This window comes from Apodemus sylvaticus, chromosome 5 (assembly GCF_947179515.1).
Source record: "Apodemus sylvaticus chromosome 5, mApoSyl1.1, whole genome shotgun sequence".
Lineage (NCBI taxonomy): Eukaryota > Metazoa > Chordata > Mammalia > Rodentia > Muridae > Apodemus > Apodemus sylvaticus.
This window is the reverse complement of record NC_067476.1, coordinates 137,178,115-137,205,315: the sequence shown is the minus strand read 5'-3', so window position 1 is coordinate 137,205,315 and position 27,201 is coordinate 137,178,115. Positions and strand designations below refer to the sequence as shown.

The 27,201-nt window shown below is 44.2% G+C and overlaps 1 protein-coding gene across 1 annotated transcript; it reads left to right on the top strand.

The window, feature by feature from the left end:
* Nucleotides 1-1,530: 1,530 nt before the first annotated feature.
* Nucleotides 1,531-25,592, top strand: Psmf1 (proteasome inhibitor subunit 1). The gene is made up of 7 exons (XM_052183886.1): nucleotides 1,531-1,813; nucleotides 7,581-7,733; nucleotides 8,911-8,993; nucleotides 13,309-13,494; nucleotides 23,144-23,197; nucleotides 24,222-24,380; nucleotides 25,174-25,592. Exons 1-7 carry the CDS (start codon nucleotides 1,685-1,687, stop codon nucleotides 25,223-25,225), a joined length of 816 nt encoding a protein of 271 aa, XP_052039846.1. The 5' UTR covers nucleotides 1,531-1,684; the 3' UTR covers nucleotides 25,226-25,592.
* The last annotated feature ends 1,609 nt before the right edge of the window (nucleotides 25,593-27,201 follow it).

Below are 27,201 nucleotides of genomic sequence, written 5' to 3'. Positions count from 1 at the left end.
AGTGACCCTCAACCGTAAAATTACTTCATTGCTACTTATTAACTAATTTTGCTACTGTTATGAATTGTAATATAAATATCTAATTTGCTGGATATCTGATATGCAACCCCCATGGGGGTCATGACATCCAGGTAGAGAAGCACAGGTGTGGAGAGTAATTAAAGATGAGGAAGAGATGAGAGGAGCAGTGTTGGTTCTCCAGTGACGCCGGGATAGTGGCATTTCCCACCTTGGTGCCTTCGTATATGCCATACTCTTTTAAAGGAACAATTCTCCTTTATTCTTCCATGAGAGTTCTGTGTAATTGTCCATTTCTTTATGCAGGAAACTCTTCCTGATCCTCTCTTGAATCATGTGCTTCTTGTGGGCCTTGTGCAGGCCTCTAAGCACCTCCAATGGCAGACTAACTGGATTGCTTTTTGTCTCTTAAAAAGAAACACTACAAAGTTGCATCAGGACAAGACCTATGGCGTGTTCACGTCCGCATGAGAGCGGAGAGAAGTCAAGGTCGTTGGAGGCAGGAGATCAGGGAATGAAAGGACACTTGGAAGTGCTATCAGAGAGGCGGAGGGCCTGTGCCGTAGGAGGGTGGCGGACCTAGAGGAACTTCTTTGTGTTGGAGCTCTGGGTGGCTTGGGCCCAAGGAACTTGGTCTTCCCTGTGTTTTAATTGTATCTCTCTGGTTGTAGGATGAAACCAGTATAGCAAACAAGGCTGGTGCCAGGCAACCAAGCAAAAAAATGACAGTGGCTTGGGCCATGGTACAATCAACATGGGAAAACCTATTTGACTACAAAAAAGTACTGGACTTCAAGAAACGTGGAGAAATAACAGATGGTTAAAATCTTGCTGGAGATTGTGGAACAAGTGGCTGACATTAGACAATTATCTTACGGGCTCCAGCTGTGGTCAAAAGCCGTGTTTTCTTAGGTGAAGTCGTTTCAACAAAGTGAGGATGGGTAATAGAATATACCCCAGGGGTTTGTTGAGAGGGGAAGTAAAGGTTTTGGCACAGGATTTAGCATGCAATCAGCATATATATAAATGCTGTCCTAGAAACCAAATTACCACTTCCCAGGAGCACCTCTATTGCTCATTGGCTGACTGTGACACGATTTCCAAACCGATATAGTGGTATAGTACTGCCATCAATACCAACTGTATAAGATTGGATCTGGAGATTTGATAAATGCATTAAAGTTTAGCATGTAGAATAAAGTGCTATCGGGGAAGCACTGCAGGCGTGCTAATAAATTACTATGAAAACATCGAGGACAGGTTGCCTAAATCCTTCCCCGGCCTAGAACACACTCCACTTCCCAGATGAGAAACAGATGAGAAGTCTACTGCAGTTGGCAGCAGGCAGCCTCTCCCCAGAAATGAACAGCTTGGCACTCAGCATTCTCCTGCTATAGGCAGAAAGGCTTTGAGAAGCTATGCCCTAACCCGCGCGCTTCCTAACGGAACCTTCTAGTTCGGCACAGGTGTTTCCAGCCGGAGCGCCCCGCAAAGTCAGCAGCTATTTCCGGTGTGGGTTTCCGCGTTTCCGCGCAGGTGCAGAGCGAGCCGAAAGCGAAGGCAGCATCCTTAGGTGTCGCCGCCGCTCGCAGTGCCGCTACTCTTAGGCGGAGCGGCTTTCTGCACAGTCCCTTCCTTTTCTTTCCTACAGAAGCCGCAAGCATCCATGGCGGGCTTGGAGGTTCTCTTCGCGTCGGCGGCGCCGACCATGAGCTGCCCGCAGGACGCCCTCGTCTGCTTCCTACACTGGGAAGTGGTGACAAACGGCTACTATGGCTTGGGCACCGGCGACCAGGTACACCGCGGAGCCGACCTGGGTGGAGGGGAGTCTGGAACCAGAGACCCAAAGGCCTGCCCCGACCGTGCCAAGCCAGGGCCCGAGGCTTCTGACGCCGCACTTTTGCGCGCCTGGCGCTGGTGCCAACAACTGGCAGGCACAGGGTGTGTGTAAACTCGAGAACGGAAAGGGGAAAGGCGGCCCGGCACAGCTCAGCAGTCCCTTAGGTCGCGTTATGTGGATCTGAGACAGGCTAGTCGCTTCCTCAAGGTCCTCATCCACCATTTCCCCCAAAGCATCTTTATCACACAGCCATGCCCTAGAATACTCAGTGCTACACACCCAACTCTAAACATCTGGATCCAAGCACTGGTGTGGCGGTGAACTTTGACCCACGCAGCCATATTCTAGGACCCCTTCTTCACCACTCAGCATGATGGGTCGGCCACACCCCACTCATTACCCATCTATAGTCCAGACTCCTAGAAACAGAACCTAGGTAGCGCTTACCTAGTAACTACACACGTAAACCTTGTCTGTGAGCATTTTCCCTCAACTGTCTCCACCAGAATCCCATCTCCTCTCCCAGCTCCAAGTTCAGTCTCTTAACCAATGATGCCTTGCTGACACCTCCTTAATATCACTAATTTTCTGCCCTAGCATTCTCCTTTTCTCTGTCACTTCCTCATATCCCTCACCTCCATGTCGGCCTGTAGGTTTTGGGGGTGAGTGCCCTTTCATGTCCTGTCTGCTCCATCAGAGGAAATACCCTCTCAGCCACAGTGAGTCACCACATACAAACATTTGGGGACCGGGGACTCTAAGCCTGTCTCACTGTGCCACTGTCTTGGCTCTCTTAACTCACACCAATTGGATCTTATGGTGAAATTTTAATCTTCTAAATTTCTCATTTCTCATTTCTAGCTGCCAAACCCCTAAGTCCCAAACCCCTAAGAATTTTTAGCTTCTTAGATATCTGTCAGTCTTAGGACATTTTCTCTTCTAAAATGGCATGCTGGGCCCTTTCTCAGAGACACCTTGACCATCCTTGAACGCCATACCGTTCCATTCCTGTCTGTCCTATATAACTAAGAACTCAGGCCACTCAGCCCCGCCTTCACACTTTACCCCCATCAGAAGGAATCAATACACAAACATTTTTATTGATTTCCTCTCCTCTCCCCTTCCCCATCTTCTCTTCTTCCACACCACAAGTAGCTCCTCAGGACTAGAAGATGAAGATCAAGACCTCTGTGGGAAGGGCAAGGGACCTGGGAATGGGAGTTGTTAACAGCACTGCCCGCTGACTGGCTGTCTGTCTACCTCAGTATAACTCCAGCATGCCCCTAGACGGGTCAGTGTTTGGATTTCAGACTAGAATGCTGCATCTGTTTCTTGCCATCCATCCTGCTGCAGCCCTTTCAGGGCTCAAGTTGTCCTTGCCCTCCACCTGAGGGCATTAAAATTGAGAGGGTATTAACTGTTAATTTATCTATTAGAGAATTTTATTTTCCAGCCTGGGGCCAGCAAACCAGCTTGCTTGTTGTCTCAGAGGGTATTTGTGTTGTCTCTCCAGCTGCTCCTGCCACCCACCTCCTGTGGGTGATGAGAGGGAAACAAAGTGTGTACTTGACTGTGTAACCAACTTGGCAGTTAATGAGCGACGCTGCCCACATTTTCTTTGGTTTTGTCTCTAGTGCTGTAGAGCTGGACTGGTAATATTTGATTTCAAGAACATGTTTGTTGACTTGAACAAAGATCAGGTATTGAGCGGTCTCTTTACTGAGGATGCGGCTACTCCCCGTCAGAGTTCTGTAACTGGAAGATGACATCAGTGGAGCGCCATGGAGATGACCAGAGATACGACTTAGAAAATGTGGGTGTGCGTTGCCGGAGTCTAGAGTATACAGAGAAAATGACCCGTTTATATGTGCAGTGTTGGTTGGTTGGTTGCATTCTAGCCCAGAGGCACTGGGGTAAGCCCAGTGGCCATTTAAAAATGTTTCTAGCCTTAGGATTTTGCCTAAGAAGACAGCTACCTTTACCTTCTTAGGGCCAGTCTGTCTGGGAAGAATCTCCAGCCTGACCTGCTCTAACCTTTCATAGGTCTCGGCCACTCTCAGGCCTTAGAGTTTTCATCTGAGGGAGTTAAATGACACAAACATGCTTTGGTTGCCTGCCAACCATAGCCTTCTGGCTCACTTGATATCTTATATCAAGGTGCAGAGGCAGCCACAGGATGTGTTGGGCCTGTTTGGCTTCTGGTTCCTGTGCAGCATCAGTCTTACCACAGTGAGGCAGTGAGCTTTACCTGACCCCAGCCATTATTTCTTACTCTGGAATGAAGGTGTTGAGGTGGGGAGCAGAACAGGTTGTCTGCAAGCCAAGAGAGCCTGCTAGTAAGGCCAGTGTTGTCCGTGTAGGACAGGAGAAAGTCTAAGGTCTTGACTGAACATGGGTAAGGTCTGCCAGCCCTGCCTTAAACACCCCTAAGTAACCCTAGAAATGCACGCTGCAGTAGGAAGTTTCCCAGTAAGGAGAGGGTTTCTCAAGGCCGTGGCTAGTTTCAGTTTTGTTTTCTCCTTACTCTCCTGTCCCTGCGGAGGCCTCCAGTTTCCTTGTCACCTGGCCAAGTTTGACTGGGACTCTTCTGGCAAAGGCTTTCCAAGCTCCAGGAGCGGCCCTCTCTTGCACTTGCTCTGTAAAGTCCTTCATGTGTGGACCTTCGTCAGTGTTCTCCATCTTTAGCCTCACTCCTTCCCATCCCACCATGTTCTCACGAACACAGCTTCTAGTCATGCTGTTCTGTGTTGACAACATAATGTGTGCTTTTTTAAAGGTTTTATTTTTATTTTTAAATAAATGGTATTGGACTATAAACTTTCCAACTCCTCCCACTCCCCCTGTAAATTCCCACTTTGTGAATTCTCCCTCTGTACCCCACTCATAACCCACAGAGTCCAGTTTAGTGCTTCCTGACAGAATATTGCTTATCTTGGTGACTTGTTCTTATGAAGATAGTGTTCATGAGTGCATACGCATGTGTCCAGAGGAGAGTGTTTCCTAGAATTACTCCTCCTCCTGGCTCTTTATTGCTAATACACACACACACACACACACACACACACACACACACACACACAAAGTTTTCTCTAGAATACTCTAATTAGATCTAGTGTGTTCCTTCTGACTGCAGGGTAATGTGCCACTGTCAGCATCATGTGCATTTTACCTCTGCTTCAGCTGCTCAAGCTCGCACTGGGATGAAGGTTGACATTGCTTATGCATTACAGACTCCCACATGTATCCACAGGTTCCTTCTAGGAGGACGTGTGAGTCTTGGCTCATATGCTAACCTAGTAGTACTAAGTACTGCTAGGTGGAATCCCCAAGGGCCTGTGTAGCTTTGAACTCCCAGAAGTAGTGTCTGAAGGTTCACTTGTGCCCAGTCAAACTCACAGTCCTAGGCTGGTGGGTGGGTGTGACCTTCATCTCATTATTTTAGCTGCCCACTGATAGCTAGTAAATTTGAAAAAACAAACAACTTTTATACACGTAGCTGCTCTTTTTTTGTTTGTTTTCCAAGTCTTCCCTATGTCTGGTTATTAATACTTGTCATTTGTGGTTCCTTTTGGCTGTAGTGTCTGTGGCTGAACAGAAGCTCTAGGTGATGGGTAGCCTCACAAGTGGCATTATGTTTCTTTTAGTGTCCTGTTTAAAGAGCTTTATTCCCTACCTGAAAGTCACTGCTTGTTTTGACTTGAGACTGTTCTCTTACTTTAATGTGTGAAAGGGAATCTCCTGGTTGCTTGGGGTTTTGGGGGCGAGGGGTGGGGGGGGAGGAGGGAGGAGGGGGAGGGGGGACTTTTAACACAAGCCAGAGTTATTTGGGAAGAGGAATCTCATTTGAGAGAGTGCCTCCATAAGATTGACAGTAAGATTGGTAAATCTGTAGGCCATTTTCTTCACTAATGATTGATGAGGGAGAGACAGCCCAGCTCACTGTTGGCCCTGGGGTGTATATGAAATCACCCTGAACAAGCCAGCAAGCAGTGTACTTCCACAGCTTCTGCTTCAGTTCCTGCCCCCAAGTTCCTGCCTCACTTCCTTCTATGATATATTGTGGTGTAGAAAAATAATGAAGTAAATAAAAATAAACCCTTTCCTCCCCAAGTTGCTTTTGGTTATGATGTTTTATCATAGCAGTAGAAGTCATGACTAAGACAGGGAAATCTTAGAATTTTTAAATAGGGAAAGAAAGCAGACTATCACAATGAATACACAGATACATTTATAGTCCACCAGTTTGGCAAAATCAAACAAGTAGATAACAGCAATCCTGCAGGCCGTGTTAGAACCAGGAGCACGCATATTGCAAGTTGAGAGTGCCCATCACTATTTGGTACACAGTTTGCTTTAGCTCGTGGAAGTTCATCCATATGTGTGCCAGATGTGTGTAACAACGTGGCCGTAGAAGCATTGTTTATAATGGGGGGAAAATCAACTTCTAATGAACTTTTAATGTCCATCAGCCAGTGAAATTGTAAATCAGCACACATTCATTTGGTGCAGCACAGTATGTGTATGTAGATCAGCTACAGAATGCTAATCACCTTCCCTAGACAACATTGGATAGGAAGGGAAAGGGTTCAGCCAGGAAGATGGCTCAGTGAGTGACACGCTTCCTCTGGAAGCATGAGTACCTGGGTTTTCATTCCCAGTGCTCATATCAACACCAGTGTAGTGTTGAGTAGAGGAAGAGGTACTTCCAGGACTCGCTGGCCAGCCAGCTTCTGAGTCAGTGAGCTCCAGGTCCAGTGAGAGACTGGCAGAAACTAAGGTAGAAAGCGACTGAATTCAACAGTATTGGAATGGATGGATGAGTGGGTGGGTGGATAGATAGCTTATACTATATTTAAATATATATTTAGTTTATTTAATGTTATTAAGTGTTTTGTCTGCATGTATGTCTGTGTGATGCCCACTAAGGCCAGAAGAAGGCGCCAGATCCTTTAAGATCTGGAGTTACAGATAGTTGAAAGCCTCCTTGTGGGTACTGGGGGTCAAATCGGTTCCTCTAGAAGAGTAGTCCGGCTGAGCTGCATGTATAGTGATGTAATGTGAAGGAAAAGTAAAAATAATACAAGTACAAGAGTAAACACACACACACGGAATATTGGTTGTGCACAGGTTTTAGTGCTAATGCTTAGTGACTGATTGACATTGAACTTCCAATGCTTGTGATGACTACATAAGTATCTATTTTACAACTTCTACATCTTGTTTGTTTGCCTCATTTAGGGTATACAGTAATGATTTTTATCAACCTCAGTTGGTTGGAGAGTCTCTGTTAGGATCTGTGCTTTCAGTCATTTTGTGATGACTACAGATAGTCCAAGGTGGGAGCTGTGGAAACAGTTTGAACAGTGTGATCTACTTTTAATTTCACACTGGTCTTATTCTTGTTAGGATGATAGAGTAGAGAGATGATTATTAAGCCAAAACTGTAGTTATTTTAATTTTTGGTGGTCTGGGAATTAGGTCCTCATACATGCTAGGCAACACTCTATTACTTGGCTCTATTCCTAGCCCATGACCTTAGCTTCTTGACAGGTTTCTCCTGTATTGTCATCAAAATAACCAAATAGCTGAATAAGAGTGTTAGTTCCCATACCTCTAACCAGCTGTGTATCCCTGGGCACATCTGTGATGGGAGGGATGGGATCAGGTTCTGGGTTCTGAAGCCCAGATCTCCGTGTTCTTCAGTCTGGTGTCATCTTCTCAGCCAGGTCCCAATGATAAGAAGTCAGAACTCCTACCAGCCAAGTGGAACAGCAACAAAGAACTGTACGCCCTCCGGTATGAGTCTAAGGATGGAGCCCGAAAACTCCTTCTGAAAGCCGTTTCCGTGGAGAATGGCATGATCATCAATGTGCTGGTGAGTCTGAGCCCAGGTTCTGCAATGGTGTGGGGTTGAGATGCCTGTTTAGAAACTCATTTTAACAGTGAATTCAGAAATGTCCCCAAAGTTCTTACCTAGCAATTCCACTTTGGGCATTTTTTTCTGAGGTGAAAAACCACAGTATATGTAGAAGAGTTTTGTGCACAAAGGTATTCATTAGTACTGCTGTCCACAGCAGTACTCACTCACTGACAACACAGGAAATAAAGGCTACTGTAGTCCCAGCATCTCTCTCAGTTTCATAAGTAAGAGGTTTACTGCCTTGAACCCTCTACATTCTGTTTCTTCCTCTGGAGACTTACCCCCTCCATTATATCACACACACACACACACACACACACACACACACACACACACATACACACACCCTCTGCCATCATTCCTTTAGCCTGCCCCTCCCCCATCTTGTGTGTGTATGTGTGTGTGTGTGTGTGTGTGTGTGTCCCTGACTATCCACCCCACCTTCCAGACGAGTCTAAATGACCCCACCTTCCAGACGAATCTAAATGATAGCTTTCTATTCCGTTTTTCCATTTGGTACATACCATGTCTTGTATTTATGTACTTATCTGTGCTTGTATTTTCCAACTGTGAACACCCTGAGGTAGATGACTTTCTTTCTGTTCCATTTCATCTTGGTTGTGTGTGCGCACAAGTGTCTGGTTGTGTTATTTGTACTTGACTTTTTCCATTCAACGTGTTGGAAGGTCTTTACATAACACAGATAGCTATACCTCATTCTCTTTCATTAGTCTATTACTTCATTGTCCTTTCCCTTATTGATGAACATTTAGTTCTTTTCTAAGAATTGGGTTCTTAGGTGCAAACAATTCCTTTAGGTTAATTTAAACAGATTACAAGAATGGAGCTAGCTCATTAAGGTGGGTGCAAAGCTAGGCTTCCTAAAGCAGTGCCAAACCCCAGAAACCACTGTTGCTCCCTCCCTCCAGGGTGGGTGTCGGCTAGCACTCAGGCTGCAGGCTCCGTGCTGTGTGCTGCTCCCCTCCTGAGGGAGATGCCGCCCTGCGTTTCCATGTTGCTCCAGATTATCGTTGCGTATTCATTGGGTACCTCAGTTCCTTGTCCACCTTCCCCTGCTTCAATAAACTGGGAAATATACCCCATCTCTCATTTTCTGTTTTCACTTTTCTAGGAACATGGCACACAGCAGGTGGCAGACTTGACTCTGAACTTAGATGATTATATTGATGCAGAAGACCTGAGTGATTTCCACAGGTACTTCTACAGGATGTCTTTTCCATGAGAAAAGGCAGAGGGACTCAGTAGCAAGAAATAAGGAGTGGTATCAAAGTCCCCGGAGACAAGTATGGTTGACAGAAGAACTTGCCCTAGGCACAGTCAGTTCTCAGTTCCCTCCTTTTTACATATTTGTTTGTTCGAAGACAACATTCATATAGAAAATATCTCATGAGGTAAAATCATGCATTTAAGAGTCCACAGATGCTACAGTGGCTACAGACTTGGGGCTAAGCTAACTGCTTCAGTCAAGAATAAGGTCCCTAGGGGCTCAGCGGGTAACGATGCTTGCAGGTAAAGGTGCTTGTGCACTGGCATGCCAACGTGAGTCCCACAGTCGGCAGGAGAGAACATGACTCTGCAGATTTGTTTTCTGATCTCCACACATGTGCCATGGCCTGCGCATATGTGTGTGTGTAAGATACTTTTAAAAAAAAGAGTAGGTTCCTTATTGAAAGCATGTTTAAATCAAGTCCATCTTCATACCACTTGGCTCTTTTTTTTTTTTTTTTTTTTTTTTTTACAGTCAAAATTTAGTTTCCACTATTGTGTGGCACCAGAGAGATTCCTCAGTTATAAGCCATATACCTACACACATCACCTTGATGTTGGGGCCACTCTTAGTGGTGTGCAGTATGTGGGTTTGGGTATACATGCAGTGGCCTACGCAGCATTCCAGTGTCATAGGCCACTGTTTTATCCTGTAAGCATCCTTGTGTTCTTCCTGTTTGTTCCCCTCCCCCACTGTCCTTGAGAAGCATTGATCCTGTTGTTGTCTCTGTAGTTTTACCTCTTTGCAATGTCGTGATTGGAAAAGGAGTCCATACAAACATTCCCAAAGGGACTGTGCTGCCCCGCCTCCCTGCCCCGCCTCCCTGCCGACTGTCAGTGAATAAGGAGCGCTGCTGCTGCCCAGCCCTGTGCCAGCATCTGGCAGTGCAGCAGTGGCTTCGCATTGTGTACATGGGGCAGGGTGTGTTGTCTTCCTTATTTCTCTGTGTAGTTCTTCGATGAGGCTGTTTAGATCCTTTGCTTGGTTTCAACTTAGGTTGTTCCCTGTCTCACTCAGTTTTAAGAGTTGGTTGTGTACTTTGGGTGGCAATCCTTCACTGGTCACTTCTCTGTGTGTTCTCTCCCCGTTTGTGGAGACTTCTGCTCACTTCCTAATTTTGAAATTTGTGACCTATAGAAGAGAGACAGTTGGCAAAAATACACAATGGGTAGCCGTTTAGCCATTACCCAGATTGACCAATTTCTAACATTTTGTTTCTTTTGCTCAATTTTCTTACGTTTTTTTATATATTATTATTTATATTCTTTAACCATCTGAGGGTTATTTATAGACTTTATTTACTTTGCTCTCTAAATTCTGCAGCACAGAACAACTGTGTGTGTGTGCGTGCATGCGTGCGTGCATGTGTGTGTGTGTAATGTATGTGTGATGTGTGAGAGAGGGGAGAGAGGAGGGGGGGAGAACAGCCTCAGGAGTAAGTCCTCACTTATAACAGGCTCTCTCTGTTGTTTTGCTGCTGTGTACACCAAGCTAGCTGACCTACAGGCTTCAAGGATTCCTCTGTTTTTCTTCCTATTTGGCTGTAGAGTCACTAGACTTGCAGGGCATGCTACTGTGCCTGGCTCTACAGGCTCTAGGGTCCTCACACGTGAGAGGGAAGCACTTTATCCTTCTTCCCATACCTCCACCTAAGATGTCTCCTAGACTAGCAGTTTCATAAGAATATCATCTTTCTTAACTTTACAACAATAATCACACTTGAGAATGTAGCACCAGTATCTCATTTAATATGCAGTCCACATTCTGATTTCTGCACCTATCCCAGCAGTGTTCTTCAGAGCTGATCTTTTAGTTTTTTTTTTAAATTCACCTAAATATTTACCATTACATTAATTTTTATGCCTTTTAAATTAATTTTAGCTAGCATAGTTCCTAGACATTTAACTTTCTTATTTTTTCAAAACTTGAAGTGTGTGTGTGTGTGTGTCTGTGTGTCTGTGTGTCTGTGTGTCTATGTGTCTATGTGTCTGTGTCTGTGTCTGTCTGGATCTTGCTAAGTAGGACAAGATCCTTGGGCCTCCATGGCAATTTGTTCTCCATCTCTAAAATTTTTTCACTTCAAACATTTTTAAGAAACAGAATTAATATGTAGTCTTGGGCTTGGCATTTTTACTCGGCATGATACTCTGTGACCCATCTAAACTGTAGTGCGCTTTGTTAGTTCCTCTCGTTTACTGAGTATCCTTTGTGTTGTGTGTACAATAGTTGATCTGATCACTCACTGGTTAGTCAGGCAATCACAGATGCGGTGCCCTAGCACTTGAGCGCAGGCTGTGAGCAGTTGTGCTTCTTATTTCTCTCTGGGGGCAGGCCCCCAAAGTGCCACAGTAAGTTCATGTTTGGTTTAGTTTTGATGTTTTCTGTACCATTTATATCCACTCTTGTTACAAGTTCGCCCACTTGTCTGCATCTTGTCCTAGCATTTTATTTTATAATATTAGTTGAATGTGCAGTCATCTCTCATTGGGATCATTAATTTGCATTTCCCAACGAGTGAATGAAGTCTTGAAGAGTTTTGTCTTGTTGAGGCAGGATTTCCTTGGAGATTTGTCATAGGCAAAAAGTTCCATTCCTCACCTTTTAATCGCAATGATTTTCTTCTTTTCCCTTTTTACAGTGCCTGTAGCTTTCAGCATTGTTAAATAAGAATTGCCAGAGAGCTTCCTTGTCATCGTTCCACAGTTCGGGGTGGAGGACTCAGTGTCCACCATTGATTGTATTGTTAACTATGGGCATTTGGTAGACGCTTTTAGTAAGCTGAGGACGGATTCCTGTATTCTTAGTTCCTTTTCTAGTGCTGTTTCTATCAGGAGTGTGTTTATCATGTTATTTTGTGCTTTATCAGTTGGTATAATTATCTGATGTTTATTTATTTGTTAGAATGCTGGGCAACATTGATTTGTGAATATTAAACCAGCCTTGCTTACCTAGAATAAATTTTTTGGTTATATTTTATGATTTGAATATATTTTAAGGTCAGTTTTAATATTTTTGAGAGGATTTTGTTTTGAGTTGGTAAAGAAATTCTGGTCTATAATTCTATGTTTGGTTTGTCTAGTTTTGATATTGATTAGCACTGGCTTCCTGAGACAGTTTGGAAGTGCTCCCACCTCTGCTCTGAAAGTGACTTTTTTTTACAGTGAAAGTAAAGTTTTGTGCCTGGGCTTTACTGTGTTTATGTCTTGACACGTCTCTTTGGAGGCAGGCTATGTGTTAGTTACTTGTTAAAAACCGTAGCCAAGGCAACTTACAGAAGAGTTTATTTGGGCTTATTGTTCCAGAGGGCTAGGGGTCCATCATGGACAGGAGGCATGGCTACAAGTACAGGCTGGGGCAGGATGCTGAGGACTTACATACTGAACCACAAGCAAGAATCCAACAGAATAAACAGAGTGGTGCACTTCCTATTGCAGGGCCACATCTCCTAAACCTAACACTGCTACCAACTGGGGACCAAGTATTCAGATGCCGAGCCCATGGGGAACATCTCATTCGTAACACTGTAGTGTGGGGTTAGCTTTTCCCTCTTTAATCCTTGCATTCTCTGGAAATGATGGAGTTCCACAGGTTCAGAGACTTGTTTTGAGCTCTGATGTGCTTCCATATGGTCAGGAGGATGTCAGCTGTGGATGTGCTTTATGGACCAGGCCTTAGTTCATTTTAAAGCTGCCAGTTTTTAAGGTACCCTAGTGCTCTGCCCACCACACCTCAGCTGTAGCTGATGGTACGTCTCTCTCTTGGTGAGAGGAGACACCTGGTAGGGGCATCCTTCCCTGGATCTGGCTGAACTGAGCCTCAGACCCTCCCTCCCTCTACCCCAGGACCAGGAACGGGGTTCATCCTCCCGCAGAGCCTTTTCCTTCCATGACCCTTTCCATGACACGTGATGAACACATAATGAAGCTGAGGGGAGGGGTGGCATGGGAGTAGAGAAGCAGCCAGTCCAGGCTGTGCCCCTACCCTCACCTCTTTCTGATGGGGTGGTAAATGAGGAGGGGCAACTCAGATGCCTAAGAAACTTAGGCCCAAATCTCAAAGACAGCGTCAGGCTGTTGCCCCCCTCACCCAGGTCCGCCGGACGGCCCGTTCCCACCATAGTAAACAGGCCAAGCGCAAAGCCAAGACTTCTCAGGGCCGTCGCCGCCGTCCATGCCATCAGAATACTATACATGAGACTCCCAGCCAACTGCAGGAAACTGATTTCTTGTCTCAATCCTGCAGGACCTATAAGAACAGTGAGGAGCTTCGGTCTCGGATCAGATCTGGAATTATCACACCTATCCATGTGCAGTGGGAGAAGGCTCGTTCAAGCAGTCCCCCTCGGGAGTTCCCACCTGCCACTGCCAGAGAGGTGGACCCACTCCGGATTCCCTCACGCCATCCTCATACTAGTCGGCAGCCTACTTGGTAAGTATGGAGTCCCCAGTGTTCAGCCCGTGGGTCCATGGTAGGATCCCACTGTCCTTCCCGTCCTGCTGTTGACCCTTTCCTGGTCTCCCTAGTGTCTTCAGCAGACTTGTTGAAAATATTGGTGTGTAGAGGTCAAAAGTAGAAATAAGAGTAGATTTGAGTTCCGGTTCTACTAATAGTTAGTCTGAGTACCAGCATTCTAAGCTGCCTGCCTCCTTTCTCGGGCTCACACAGCCCCTCCGTGTGCAGGGTTGCAGGGTCTGCCACTGTGTGGAGCTTGAGAAAGACTTTTGGGGGAATGCATAAGGACAGAATGCCATCCTGGAGGAGATGCAGCTCCAATGTCTTCTCCATTTCACTGCATTTTGTTGATACCCTTTCCTCTGACAGCTTCAGAAGATGCTAGAATAGCTGCTATATGAATGAATGAATGAATGAATGATGTCTAAGGTCTTTGCAAACTAGTTTAGCAGCAGTAGTCCTAGAGAATTCTACTCTGATGAAGGAGACAAAGACCAAGAAACTGTGATCTGTACAGACAGCATGTCCTGGTCTGGAGCTGACAGTGTGGTTAAGTCAGAGACTGGCATGTAACAGAGAGGCACTCACTGCGTGGCATGTGATAAGCACTCAGGTCAACTACCACTGGCTTTTTATGTTGGCTAGGAGTTGTATGCTTTTGGTTAGTTGACAAAGGTAATCAATTAAATTCTTATAATTAATAATTGGCAAGTCAGTTTAGTGAAATCTTTTTAAAAATATTGGCTCCTATAGAGAGAATGAGGAAAACAAAAAGTGCTTGATAACTCTAGGAACTGCTTGTGCTGTAAAACCTACTTATTTCATGGAAGGGGACAGGCAATATGTCCTGCCTAAGGTCCCTAGCCACTCATAAAGCAGCAGAGTTAAGGTTGGGGTCCAGGTATCTTCATTCCCACCAAGTGCTCCAGCCATCGTCTCAGTATGCTTGCAAGATTAAGACTAATTGCTGGACAGTCACCAAAATGGGTGATTTTTAGACCTGAAGATCACCCCCATCACTGGATAGATTTAAACAGTGCTAGGAGCTTCTGCCCCTTCACATATGATGCAGACCTGAGTTTTGCCCCACACCTGGAAACCACCACTCTGCCCTCAAACGTGGATCTGTTTTCTAAAGTGTGGAGTGGCCTGTCTGGGGCTTGATGGGGATGTCGGGTATATTCAGCTACGAGTGTAGCTGGAGAGGTCAGTCTGCCGTCATGGAGAATGCCAGGTAGATAGGGGCCTCCCTCCTAAGGGTCAGGAGTACTGAAAGCTCTCCTAGTTTAACTCTACTGTATGTACACACACACATACACACACACACACACACACACACACACACACACACGCGCGCGCACACACGCACACACGCATGCACACGCACACAAGAGGAAGAGATTAAAAAGAAGATAACCTGATTCCTTTCCTCTCTTCTTTGTCTGATAAAGGGAGGGTTGTTCATTGTGTTTTGTTTTGTTTTTTTTAAATCTAAGCCTAACTTTTTGTTGTTGGTCTTTTCCATCTAACCCACTTACGTTAGCTCCATTTGTCCGCAGATAGTCAGGAGATTGTCTGCCTCAAATCCTGTCCATTGTTTTGAAAACAAATTTTCCTGTGTTTATCTAGCTTCCCTAAAGTAAAGCTTTAGTGTAAAGCCCTTATTTAGGTCATTCTGAATTTATTTTTGATCCTTAAAAATCTGTCCTTACATGTGATGTTTACAGTTTGTGTTCTGCATCTTCTTAATAGTCTTGTTTATTAGAATGTTAAATATGTCTGTTTTTAGTATTTGCTAGTTTATTTTATTAGTGTGCTATGATTTTCCTGACCTCTGTGTCTACATAAAATATTTGAAGTATTTCAGGTTTTCGCTGAAGTAACCATAAATACTCCTTATCAAATTGTGTACCTATCTGTGCATGTACACACAATAAGAAGAATTAAATTTAAAAAGAAGATATCTTGATTCCTTTCCTCTGTTTGTATTCAGTCCCCCCTTTTCTTTTTCTTTTTCCTAGTGCTAGAGATGGAACCAAAGGTCTTATACATGTGCTGTACCAGTGAGGCACACTCACCTGGATTCTTTTTTTTTTTTTTCAAAGATTTATTTATTCATTTAATGTATGTGAGTACACTGTTCTTGTCTTCAGACACACCAGAAGAGGGCATAGGATCCCCTTACAGATGGTTGTGAGCCACCATGTGGTTGCTGAGAATTGAACTCAGGACCTCTGGAAGACCAGTCAGTGCTCTTAACCGCTGAGCCATCTCTCCAGCCTTCGTCTGGATTCTTATTTCTACATGTATATTCAATCATTAGGTGATGTGGATTTTGTTGAAGGTGGCACAGGTGTGGGGAATAAAGAGTCACAGTGTTGCAGCTCTAGTTGGCAGTGGGTCCTAAAAATGAGGTAGATTAATGTCTCATGCAATAACCAACTTTATTTAGATTTTTAAAAATTTTTATTAGATTTATTTAAATTTATACTCAGGGTTAAGAAGAATCACATGTATGGTGTTCAGTCACAAGGATAAGCCATACATGGCAAAAAGGTGTTTTTCCATGGAGGGTTATGAATAACAACAGCTGAAGTAAACTCCTATCTGCTACACCTACCCCTGGGAGGAGCACGAAAACATTCTAAAACCAATTCTGTATTTCAGAGACACTGAGGTCACAAGCCTCTCGTTCTCTTAGACTTTTCTCGCAAGCTCTGAGAATTCTCACAGACTCCGTTCTGGGGCTGTGTTCTGACAGCAGAGTAGGAGCCTTTCCAAATATCCTCTGTAGTTATCCTCTGCTGTTACACTAAGCATTGATTGAGAAGTAGTAATTTTCTTTATGAGTTAGTTGCAGTATTGAATTTTCATCTGTATCAGTGAACTTTCTCTGTGTCTTTGGATCATGTCAAACTCTTTGAATGAATCTTTTCTTCCATTATATTGATAGATTATTTGAACATTTGAAAAACACTAACTCTGAGATACATAGATCTGCAGAAAGCTCATATATTCTATTTAAAAATATCAAAATCACATTCAAAACTTAGTAATAAAAGACTTGGATTTTTGTCACAAAATGGTGAATACAAATTTCCAGTTTGCTAGTTTTTACTTAAATTTTTCATTTTCTGCTGGGCATGGTAGCACATGTCTTCAATCCCAGTACTTGGGAGGTAGAGACAGGTGGATATCTGAGTTTAAGGCCAGCCTGGTCTACAAAGCAAGTTCCACAACAGCTAGACAGAGGAACCCTGTCTTGAACAAAACCAAAATATATATATATACACACACACATACATATATATTCATTTTCTAATTGGTAACATATACTGCCTATTGTTTTCCTTGAATTAATGTTTTTCTTTTGAAGAAAGTGTCAAGTATATACTCACTTCTGAATAACCACTGCAGTTTGTTATTCTATCAGGTAAAAGATGGTTTTCATTAAAATAATCTATTCTATTTATAGCTAAAAGCAGCGCGCGCGCACACACACTTTCTAGAAGGACTTTGGTACATATCTTCCTCAATGAATCACATAGAATATAAAAAGACTTGTTCAAAGATAGATATTAGAAAACATCCTTGAGTATAGTTAATATACCCAGTAAGGCTCCATTGGAAAAAACGAATTTTTCATTTGCAAAAGGATATTAGTTGAAGATAGCCCCTTGGTTAGGGTTGGGGATTGTGTCTGTTCCCCCTTGCTGTGCTGGGAGGGCCATAGCAAGCTTGAACATGTGTGTAGGCCTGCGTGTACTGCCACAGTCTCTGAATTCATATGTCCCTGAGTCCTGTTGTGTCGGGAAGACAGTTTCTGTGGTGTCTGCAACATGTACCTTGCCTGCCTGGATGCTGCCATGCTCCCTCCTTGATGATAATAGACTGAACCTCTGAGCCTGTAAGCCAGCCCCAATTAAATTTCCTCCCCTCTGGCTCTTGAAATCTTTCTGCTTCCTCCTCCGAATAGCTCCCTGTGTCTGAGGACAGAGAGTTAGTGAAGACAGCCTACTTAGCACTGAGTATTCCACAGCCTCTCTGTGTGAACCTTGTCCAGTTGTGTGCCTCTGTTAGTTCCCATCACTGAGAAGCTGCTTTTCTGATGATGGCTGAGCAAGGCACTAATGTAGAGATAACAGCTGAATGTCTTTGTGGGTCATTTTATTGCTTTGTTCCTTTAACAAAACAATCATTTTATTTGGTTTTCTCTTAGGCCCTTGGCCTATTTGTGTCAGGTTCTTGGCCACCCAACTGTGTCAAGCATGGTTTCCCATCTTGCAGAGTGGGACTTAAATCCAGTCAGAGAATGGTTGGTTACGCCCACGTTTGTGCCACCATTGCACCAGTACATACGATTAATTTTTTGTTCTTTTTGTTTTGTTTTATTTTTTGTTGTTAATTTTTTGTTTTTTGTTTTTCTTAGAACCAGAGAATCTTGAATACTTTGATTTTTTTTTTAATCCAGGGATAGTAAATTTTGTGCAATAATAGTCTTATATTGACTATTGGCGTATGCTACATATTCCAGATAACATAGTATAGTGATTTGTATATGCTCAGCCCAAGGAGTGGTACTATTAGAAGATGTGGCTCTGTTGGAGTAGGTGTGGCTTGTTGTCTCACTGTGGGTGTGGGCTTTAAGACCCTCATCCTAGCTGCTGAATATTCTCCTAGCAGCCTTTAGATGAAGATGTAGAACTCTCAGCTCAGCCTGCACCATGCCTGCCTGGATGCTGCCATGCTCCCACTTGATGATAATGGACTGAACCTCTGAGCCTGTAAGCCGGCTCCAACTAAATGTTGTCCTTGTAAGAGTTGCCTTGGTCGTGGTGTCAGTTTACAGCAGTAAAACCCTAGCTAAGACACATATTCCATGTGTTAACCCTTTTAGATCTGTCATTTTAAGGAAATAGATTAATGTATAATATGCAAATAACAAAAAACCCAGGATAACAAAACACTATTTTCAACAGTAAAAGAATTTCTGGGGGAATCAGTATCCCCGACCTCAAGCAGTACTACAGAGCAATAGTATTAAAAACTGCATGGTATTGGTACAGTGACAGGCAGGTAGATCAGTGGAATAGCATTGAAGACCCAGAAAGGAACCCACACGCCTATAGTCACTTGATCTTTGACAAAGGAGCTAAACCATCCAGTGGAAAAAAAGATAGCCTTTTCAACAAATAGTGCTGGTTCAGCTGTGGGTTAGTATGCAGAAGAATGCAAATCGATCCATTCTTATCTCCTTGAACTAAGCTCAAGTCCAAGTGGATCAAGGACCTCCACATAAAAGTGGACACACTGAAACTAATAGAAAAGAAACTGGGGAAGACCCTTGAGCACATGGACACAGGAGAAAAGTTCCTGAACAGAACACCAATAGCTTATGCTCTAAGATCAAGAATTGACAAATGGGACCTCATAAAATTACAAAGTTTCTGTAAGGCAAAGGACACTGTCAGTAGGACAAAACAGCAACTAACAAATTGGGAAAAGATCTTTACCAATCCTATATCCGACAGAAGGCTTTGCTTTTCTTATCCTAAGTTACTCTCTGTATCCATCATATGTCAGGCACTGAAATAGGCTCTAGCTGTGTATGATGAGATGTGCCCTATCGTTTAGCAGCTGCCAGGTGATGAAGACTAATTGCCGTTCAACCTTATATCCTATGTCTGTAAAACAATGACAGAAGTACACCTGAGGTACCCTGAAGCAAATAGAGCAGTGAGTGACCTGAAGTATTGAGGAGAGCAGGAAAGGGCGAGAGAACTTCACAAAGGCAATACTTTAGCTGTCATTTAAAAGTATATGGAACTGAAGAGGTGACTCAGTGGTTAAGAGCACTTACTGCTCGTACACAGGACCTGGGTTTAATTCCAGTGACCACATAGTGACTTACAGCCATCCATAACTTCAGTTCCAGGGGATCCAGTACCCTCTTCTGACTTTCGTGGGACTAGGCATATATATATGTATTTGTATATGTATTTGTATATGGATATATAATCATACATATAAAATTTGTCTATATATTTTTAAAAAGGATCAGTACTAACTTGATGCTATTCAAAGTGATTAGTTTTTATGGTCAAGGAAACAGTAGAGGCAGTGGAACTATGAATCCTCTTGGGTGGGAGTGACTTCTGCCAGTGCTAGCTCGTGTAGGGAGGTGTGTGTGAAGCACACAGCAGTAGACAGCATGTGCCTCAGTGCTGGATTTGATCCTGAGGTCATGGGAGCCATCTAAAGGCTTTAAATGTAGTCTGGTCGTAAACCGCTTTACTGATTTTTTTTTTTTCACCCTTCAGTGAGTCTCAGTGAGACTATGACAGTTCTGATTCTACAAACATGGTTAATATTTAATTAGCCCTTATTGTGTCCTGAATAACCATATTAACTGTAAAGATGTTATCAGACATAAGCTCTTTAATTGCCAAATAAGAGAAAAGGGGGTAGGCACTGTTATTTCCTGTGTAGAAACGTGAGGCACAAAAGTGACCCGGAGCAGAGCAGCTCACGCGTGCTGGGCCGTGATTCAGCCCGTTTGTGTTCCTCTTTTTGACATGTGCATCAGCAGCTGTTTCAGACGTGATGATCATGGTGTGGGTTATTCTGAGAACAAAGCTTGGTTCCTTCCAGGAGCATGGGCTGTGTACAGCTACTACACTGAGGAAGCCTCTGCCTGTCTCCTGCCTCAGTAACTGCTGTTCTATATCCTCAAGGGAAGGAGGAGCCTGTGTGCTCTTGCTTTCTTACTGCATGAAGCCTCTTGAGCAGTGGTTCTCAGCCTTTGGGTTGCTACCTCTTTGAGGTCAAATGGCCCTTTCACAGGGTCGCATATCAGATGTCCTGCATATGACATATTTACATTACAGTAGCAAAATTACAGTTAGGAAGTAGCAATGAAATAATTTTTATGATTGGGAGTCACCGCACATGAGGAACTGTATTAAAGGGCTGTAGCATTAGGAAGATTGAGTCCACTCTTGAGCCTCCCCTCTCCTCTGTGAAGGAACGTTGGTGAGCACAAGCTTGTGGGAACCCTTCGAATAATGATAGCTTCTGAGAGACTTCCAATGGGCCACAGCCACATCCTGCCACAGGACAGTAAGAGGTTGACACAGGCAGAGAATCAGGGAGGGGGTGACAGTGTCTGGTAGAGTGTATGGAGCTGAGATACTCTTTTGGAAGCATGCTTGACTGGGACTAGAAACAAAGGATGACGCCATGGACGATACAAGTTTGTTTCTGGCTTAGTCACTGCTATACACTCTTTGAAGCTGTTCCTGTCAGCAAGCCCTTTGCTGTCTAAAGTCTGGTTCACCGTCATTGTGCCTTCTCGGGTGTTACTGTTAGACTTAAGATCTTAGAAGTTGGAGATGCCCGGGCAATGGTGGCATATGCCTTTATCCCCAGCACTCAGGAGGCAGAGGCAGGCAGATCTCTATATATTCGATGCTAGCCTGGTCTACAGAGCAAGTTCCAGACAGCTGGGACTACACAGAGAAACCCTGTCTTGAAAACCAATCGATCAATAAAACAGAAGAATTTAAAAAAAAAAAAAAAAAAAGGTTGGGGATGCAGAAATTTTGTGACAGGCCCCTGCTGCCAACCTGTTATAAAATCTTTCACTCCAAGTCCAGAACACAGACACAACCCTGACTGCCTTGAGGTGTACAAAGTGATTTTTTTTTTAATTAAAAAAGGAAGTAAAAACATTTTATGATAAAATTGAAGATTTACATGGGAAATATTTCCAATAAAATTGAAGAAATATATAGAAAAACACATTAAAATTGAAAATTTTCATGGAAAATTAAAGAGTAAAATGGTAGACATAAAAAACATTGCTAAATTAATTGAAAAAGGAAATAGAAACATTTTATGATAGAATTGAAGATTTATGTGGAAAATATTTCTAATAAAATTGTAGAAAAATATAGAATAATATGTTAAAATTGAAGATTATCATGGAAAATTATACTGATAAAATGGTAGGCATAAAATATTTTTAATTTGAAAATAGAATTATAAACATTTTCTGATAAAATTGAAGATTTACATGGAAAATATTTCTGATAAAATTCAAGAAAACACCAAATGCACTAAACAAAGACTATTAAAAGCAGTAAGGGAAAAAAGTCAAGTAACATATAAGGGCACACCTTTTAGAATTATACCAGACTTCTCACCAGAAACGATTAAAGTAATTATTTTTAATTCCCTAAAATATGTAAGGATCCGTTTAGCCATAGGGAACAGTGCAGCATGACGGCTCCTGTGATGTATTTTAAAGGGGTTCCCAGGTCTCACAGAGCTCTTAAAAGTATGTTTGCCTTGTAGTAAGGGGGGAGCGCCTTCCTGAACGCCCTGACACCCTGAGTATATAGTTATTGGGATGGGCCTACCAACCCTCCCTTCCCCTGGCAGCTTGGAGTATACAGGTTGGTTAGTGGGCCTTGCAGCTCCCTGCCTTTGTTCTGTTTTTGTTTCTCCTCCCCACACTGGCCGGGAGAGAAGACCGGAAATGGGTCTTGGGAACCTTTAGTTGTGCTCTGTACTCATTCTCAGTTTTGCTGTGGTGCTCTGGCATTCGCAGAGGAGGAGGAACTTAATCCTGTGGAGGGAAAGGGGAAATCCTAGAGATCGCAGAGGTGTATGGCCAGTGGCCATGCAGCAGGCTGTAGTGCAGAGACCCGCAGTAGACAGTGGGGTTGAAAGTGTGCAGGGCCGTGATGAATAGAAGGCCGAGAAGCACATTGCACACTGGCTCCCATGCCTCTGTCCGTCCCACCTCAGTGGCCGGTACTTTAGCTGCCAGATTTTGGTTTTGAAGTAATATTTTATAGATCCAAGTTGACTTCCATAAAATATAGGAATTTTAGCAAAGTATGAATACAATAGAATATATCTGGGTTATTTAATAGTTTATCTTAATTCAGACTCTGCTCTTTATTGTTTTATCTTTTTAAAGATTAATTTTTTATGTTTGTGCCTGTGTGAATGTATGTGTACCTCATGTATGCACGTGGCCATAGAGGCCAGAAGGTGTCAAATCCCCTGGGACTGGAGTGACAGGTGGTTGCGAGCCATCTGATTTGGTGCTAGGAACCAAACGTATGTCTTCTGCTGCTGCAGTATGCTCTCTTACTACTGTGCTATCTCTGCTGCCTCAGTTTTAAATTTTAATTCTTTATATCTATATGGGTGCTTGGGCTGCATGTATGTATACCATGTATGACTTGTGACCATGGAGACCAGACAAGGGTACCGTATGTTACAGAACTGGAGTTATAGATACTTATGAACCATGATGGAATGCTGGAAATTGAACCCAGTCCTTTGGAAAAGTAGCCAGTGCTCTTAACCACTGAGTCCTCTCCAGCCCTTCCATCCACTTGGTTTTACCTTTCGTTCAGCTCTCCGTATTATTTCCAGTTTAATGTGGTCAGTATTAATCTCTGCTAAGGACCACTTTGAAGTATTCCTTATGCTGTGATCTTATGAAGTTGTCTGGGGTTCGGTGTGTCTCCACTGCTTTGGCTTCAAGCTCCTGGGAGCGTAGATGTTTGACTGCTCTGGGATTTGTGGTAATTGTCCTTGTTTGTTTCAGGCGTGATCCCCTGAGCCCATTTGCTGTCGGGGGAGAAGACCTAGACCCTTTTGGGTGAGTATTTCTGGGGAGGCAGCAGCAATATAATTTGCTCAGTGGCTTGCAGCCCAGCTCATCCTATTTTAGAGCTTTCGTCAGCCTCCCTTTGGAGTGAAGGAGGTAGTTGCTGAGTGGCTGAGGAATCATTGCTACCTTCTCTGCTCTGCCATACCTAGAGCAGCTCAGAGAAAGAACTGGACCCTCCTCTCTCCAAAGAAAGATCACAGCCCCTCCTGGATAAGAGTAATAAGGATGCGAAAGGAAAGCCACAGGCTGTAGAGTGACAGCTCAGGCTCTTTGGTGATTACCTCATTCCACAAAGGGCATATCCTCTGATTCTCATCCTGTATCCAGCACAGGTTCAGTAGCCTCCTCTCTGCACTCTGTTCTCTGAGTGAGTCAGATGAGGTTTAACTCCTGCTGAAGAGTGACCCCACTCTTAGCATCTCAGCTTTAGATCATAGGACTCACTTAGCTCTACAGAGCAGCTCAGACAGTGACCTCAGCATGTAAGGAACATTAGCCTATTCATCCCAGCTTGAGTGCATGAAGTCAGGTCTGTAGAACTCAGTGAGGGACAGAGAATGTCAGGAGCCAGGCTTGGGCAACCCACAGGCAGTTAGCAGCTGTGCTGAGGCCCTTAAGAAAAGAGCAAACCCTCACCATGGTCATGATGCTATTACTTCTAGGCTCAGGGTAAACTCTGCAGAGCCAGAGAGTTCTGTATTGATCCTTGCCAATTCTAGCTCCGGTTCTTGACCAGTTGATCTTACTAGGTGTAAGATGTGGCAGAGATCTCTATCCTGTGGGTCACAGAATTCTAACAGAACTTTCTAGCTGCTGCAGGCCCTTTGGCTTCATTGGTGCACATCTCTGTGTGCTCTTTGTTTTCCTGGTCACTTCTGACTTAATCTAATGTGTCTTCCTGCACCTTCTAGAGTAGTTATCCTGGTCAATTTAATTCACTATACTCCTGTCTCCCTTCTTCAAGGGCAGAGAGTCTGTATCATCTGCTTACCCAGCTTCCTTCCTGTCTCAGGTGTCAGCGAGGTGGCATGATTGTGGATCCCCTGAGATCCGGTTTCCCAAGAGCACTTATTGACCCATCCTCAGGCCTCCCAAACCGGCTTCCTCCTGGTGCTGTGCCCCCAGGAGCTCGCTTTGACCCCTTTGGACCCATTGGGACCAGCCCATCTGGGTAGGTATTCATTCAGGTATGCTAGAATGGGACTTGATGGCAGCTCCGCCTAGCTGAGTCTATCATTGCAGTCTGGGTATCTGACTCCAGGCATAGCTACCATGCTGTCACCCTGGAGGCCTTCTAGGAGTTCTCTCCTCACCTTCTTCCCTTGGTGTCTTAGTTGGAGTTATTGCTATAATGAACAAAACAGATCTTGGGAGGAGTTTATTTGGCTTACACTTCCACATCATGGTTCATCATTAAAGGAAGTCAGAACAGGAACTCAAAGAAAGCAAGAACTTGGAGACAGGAGCTGGTGCAGAGGCCATGGAGGAGTACTGCTCGATAGCTTGTTCTCCCTGGCTTGGTCAGCCTGCTTTCCTATAGAACCCACCAGGTGGCCCCACTCACAATGGGCCGGGCTCTCCCCCATCAGTCACTAATTAAGAAAATACTGCTCTACAGCCTTGCCTATAGTCTGATCTTGAGAGGCATTTTCTCTCAATCAAGGTTCCCCCCTCTCAGATGACAATTATTTGTATCAAGTTTATGTAAAACCATGCAGCACACCAGTGACCCTGCAAGGAGGACACAGGGGAAGAGATGCTTATATCAATAGTCCTTTTATAGATGAGAAGGGCAAGGCCAGGAGACTGGGTATTTGAGCCATGGTAAGATTTAGTTCCAGGCCATCTGGCCCTAGAGTTCATGATCTTAAACTCCATGTCACTCTGTGGGCTCCTCCTACGGGACACGTTTCCTGTGTACTCAGCCTCATCCTCCAATTCACTAGACCCTCTTTACATTGCAGACCTAATCCTGACCATCTTCCCCCACCGGGCTACGATGACATGTACCTGTGAAAGCCTCAAGAATGTAACATCTCAGCCTCCCTTTTACTCTCCAGGAGCTACCACCACTGGCCCCATCAGCGTCCGTGTTCTTGTGGGCTTGGGGCAGAGGATTCTGCCCATGTGTTTGCAGGCCTGCTGGGGTTGCATCCCCAGCCCTTGTCAGAGCCGAGGTGCCTGCTGCAGCACCCCACCAAGCTGCATATAGATCACAGGGAGAAATTAGTGTGTCTCAATCACCAGCTCCTCCCCACTTGCAAGGGAGACTCCGGCAACCCTCCACCCGATGCAGTCGCGGTCACAGCGCTATAAGAACAGAATGCATTTTGGATGTTATTATTAAGAACCAAATGTCAATACAGAATTCATGTTGCCGGTCTTCCACTCTCCTTTTTATGTTAATGCACAAACTCTTAAGAGTTTGAAACTTCATAGGACTACAGGATTCCTATAAGGGCATTCTTCTCAAGTCCCCCCTTTCACAAGTTACTCTTGCTCCTGACATCACTAAGATGAGCCCCACCTAGGCTTTCTGGGTGGAAGTGTGACTGGAACCCATGAGCCACAAGAATTTCACAAAAGCAGGCACACTGGAAAAACTGCCATCTCCTCCCAAGGGCATACTCAACCAGTTGCTCCTGTCTGAGCAGCCGGTTGACTGTCTCCCTGGGCTGCAGTGGCCTGTAAGTAGAGGATTAAACAGAACAGACATGTAGGCTAATTTCATTTTCTCCCTATAGTGACCCTAAAGAAATCCTTGCTCATAGGAGCCTAGTATCTGCCTGTGAAATCAGAGGTGCCTTCACAGGAGCTCTGTAATGAGCTATGTATATGGGAATAGCCCTGGGGACTAGAGCACAGAAAAAGCAGGCGAGTTGTGTCTATAACTGCACTTCTTGTCCTTGTGGGATTGACAAGAGCATAGGAACATGGGTCCAGCCAGGAGGAAGGGGAGCCCCTGTCTCTGGAAGCCTGTGCCCAAGCTCTCCCAATCTGTAGAATTATCTAGATCCGTTGAAGCCCAGCTGACAGGCATTGGCAGTGTTCTGTCTGTGCTATCGAGCTGGACAGAGCACTATGGAGTACTGTCCAGGAGACACCAAATCAGAGCACTAAGCACACAGCCAGCAGCCCAGCCATGTGTGCTCCGGGATAGATGGGGAGATAGACTGGACTGACAGGACTGGGGCCTGTCTTGGGGAGGCTGGGCCTGGGGTCTAGCTAGTGTGAGCAGATTCCCTAGCTGTAGAAGGTCAGGCACTGACTGCCTTGAAGCTCTAGAGTATCCTGTGCTCTGAGGCCACAGACCAGGCAGGGACAAAGACAAGACATTTGTTGTGCATCAACTTCATCCTTGAGAGCTGGCAGATGGGTGTTTAGGTTTTGTTGGTAATTGGGTACCTGCAAAAGAGCTTAGGGTACTTTGCTCATTAAAGCACCGCCTTTTTAATGCAAGGAAACATTTAAAGGAACAGTGGCTAGAATTCTCCAGATAGGTTTGGGAAAGTAGATAGCTTGAACCCTGATAGAAAAGGTAAAAATTGAAACATTATTCCATTGGGCTTTTTAGTAGCAAAAATAAAAAAGATAGTCATACATTAGTTGTGTTTTCTATAAACAAAAGGCACAGTGTTTTTAAGAAAGGACTGGTTTGATTGGCTTCCTGTAGGTCTCCTTATAGAATATCGCTGAGGAACACAGTACCGTAGATGTGGGAAGCCTGGAGTGGTGCCTCCAGGAGCTTCTGGTCACAGTGCTGGAACTTGTCTGGGTCTCTGTCGCTTACCTCCTCCCAGCTGTGTATAGCCAACAACAAGGAGATATTTCAGGTGTTTGTCCAATAGAACTGCCAAATTGGAGCCTTCATAGTAAATAAATAGCACTATATAACCTGTTTTTTTTTTTAAATAGCTTTATTAAGAGAATTTACATAACCATGAAATTCATTCTTTTAAAGTACACAGCTCAGTGGGTTGTGGGGTATTCAC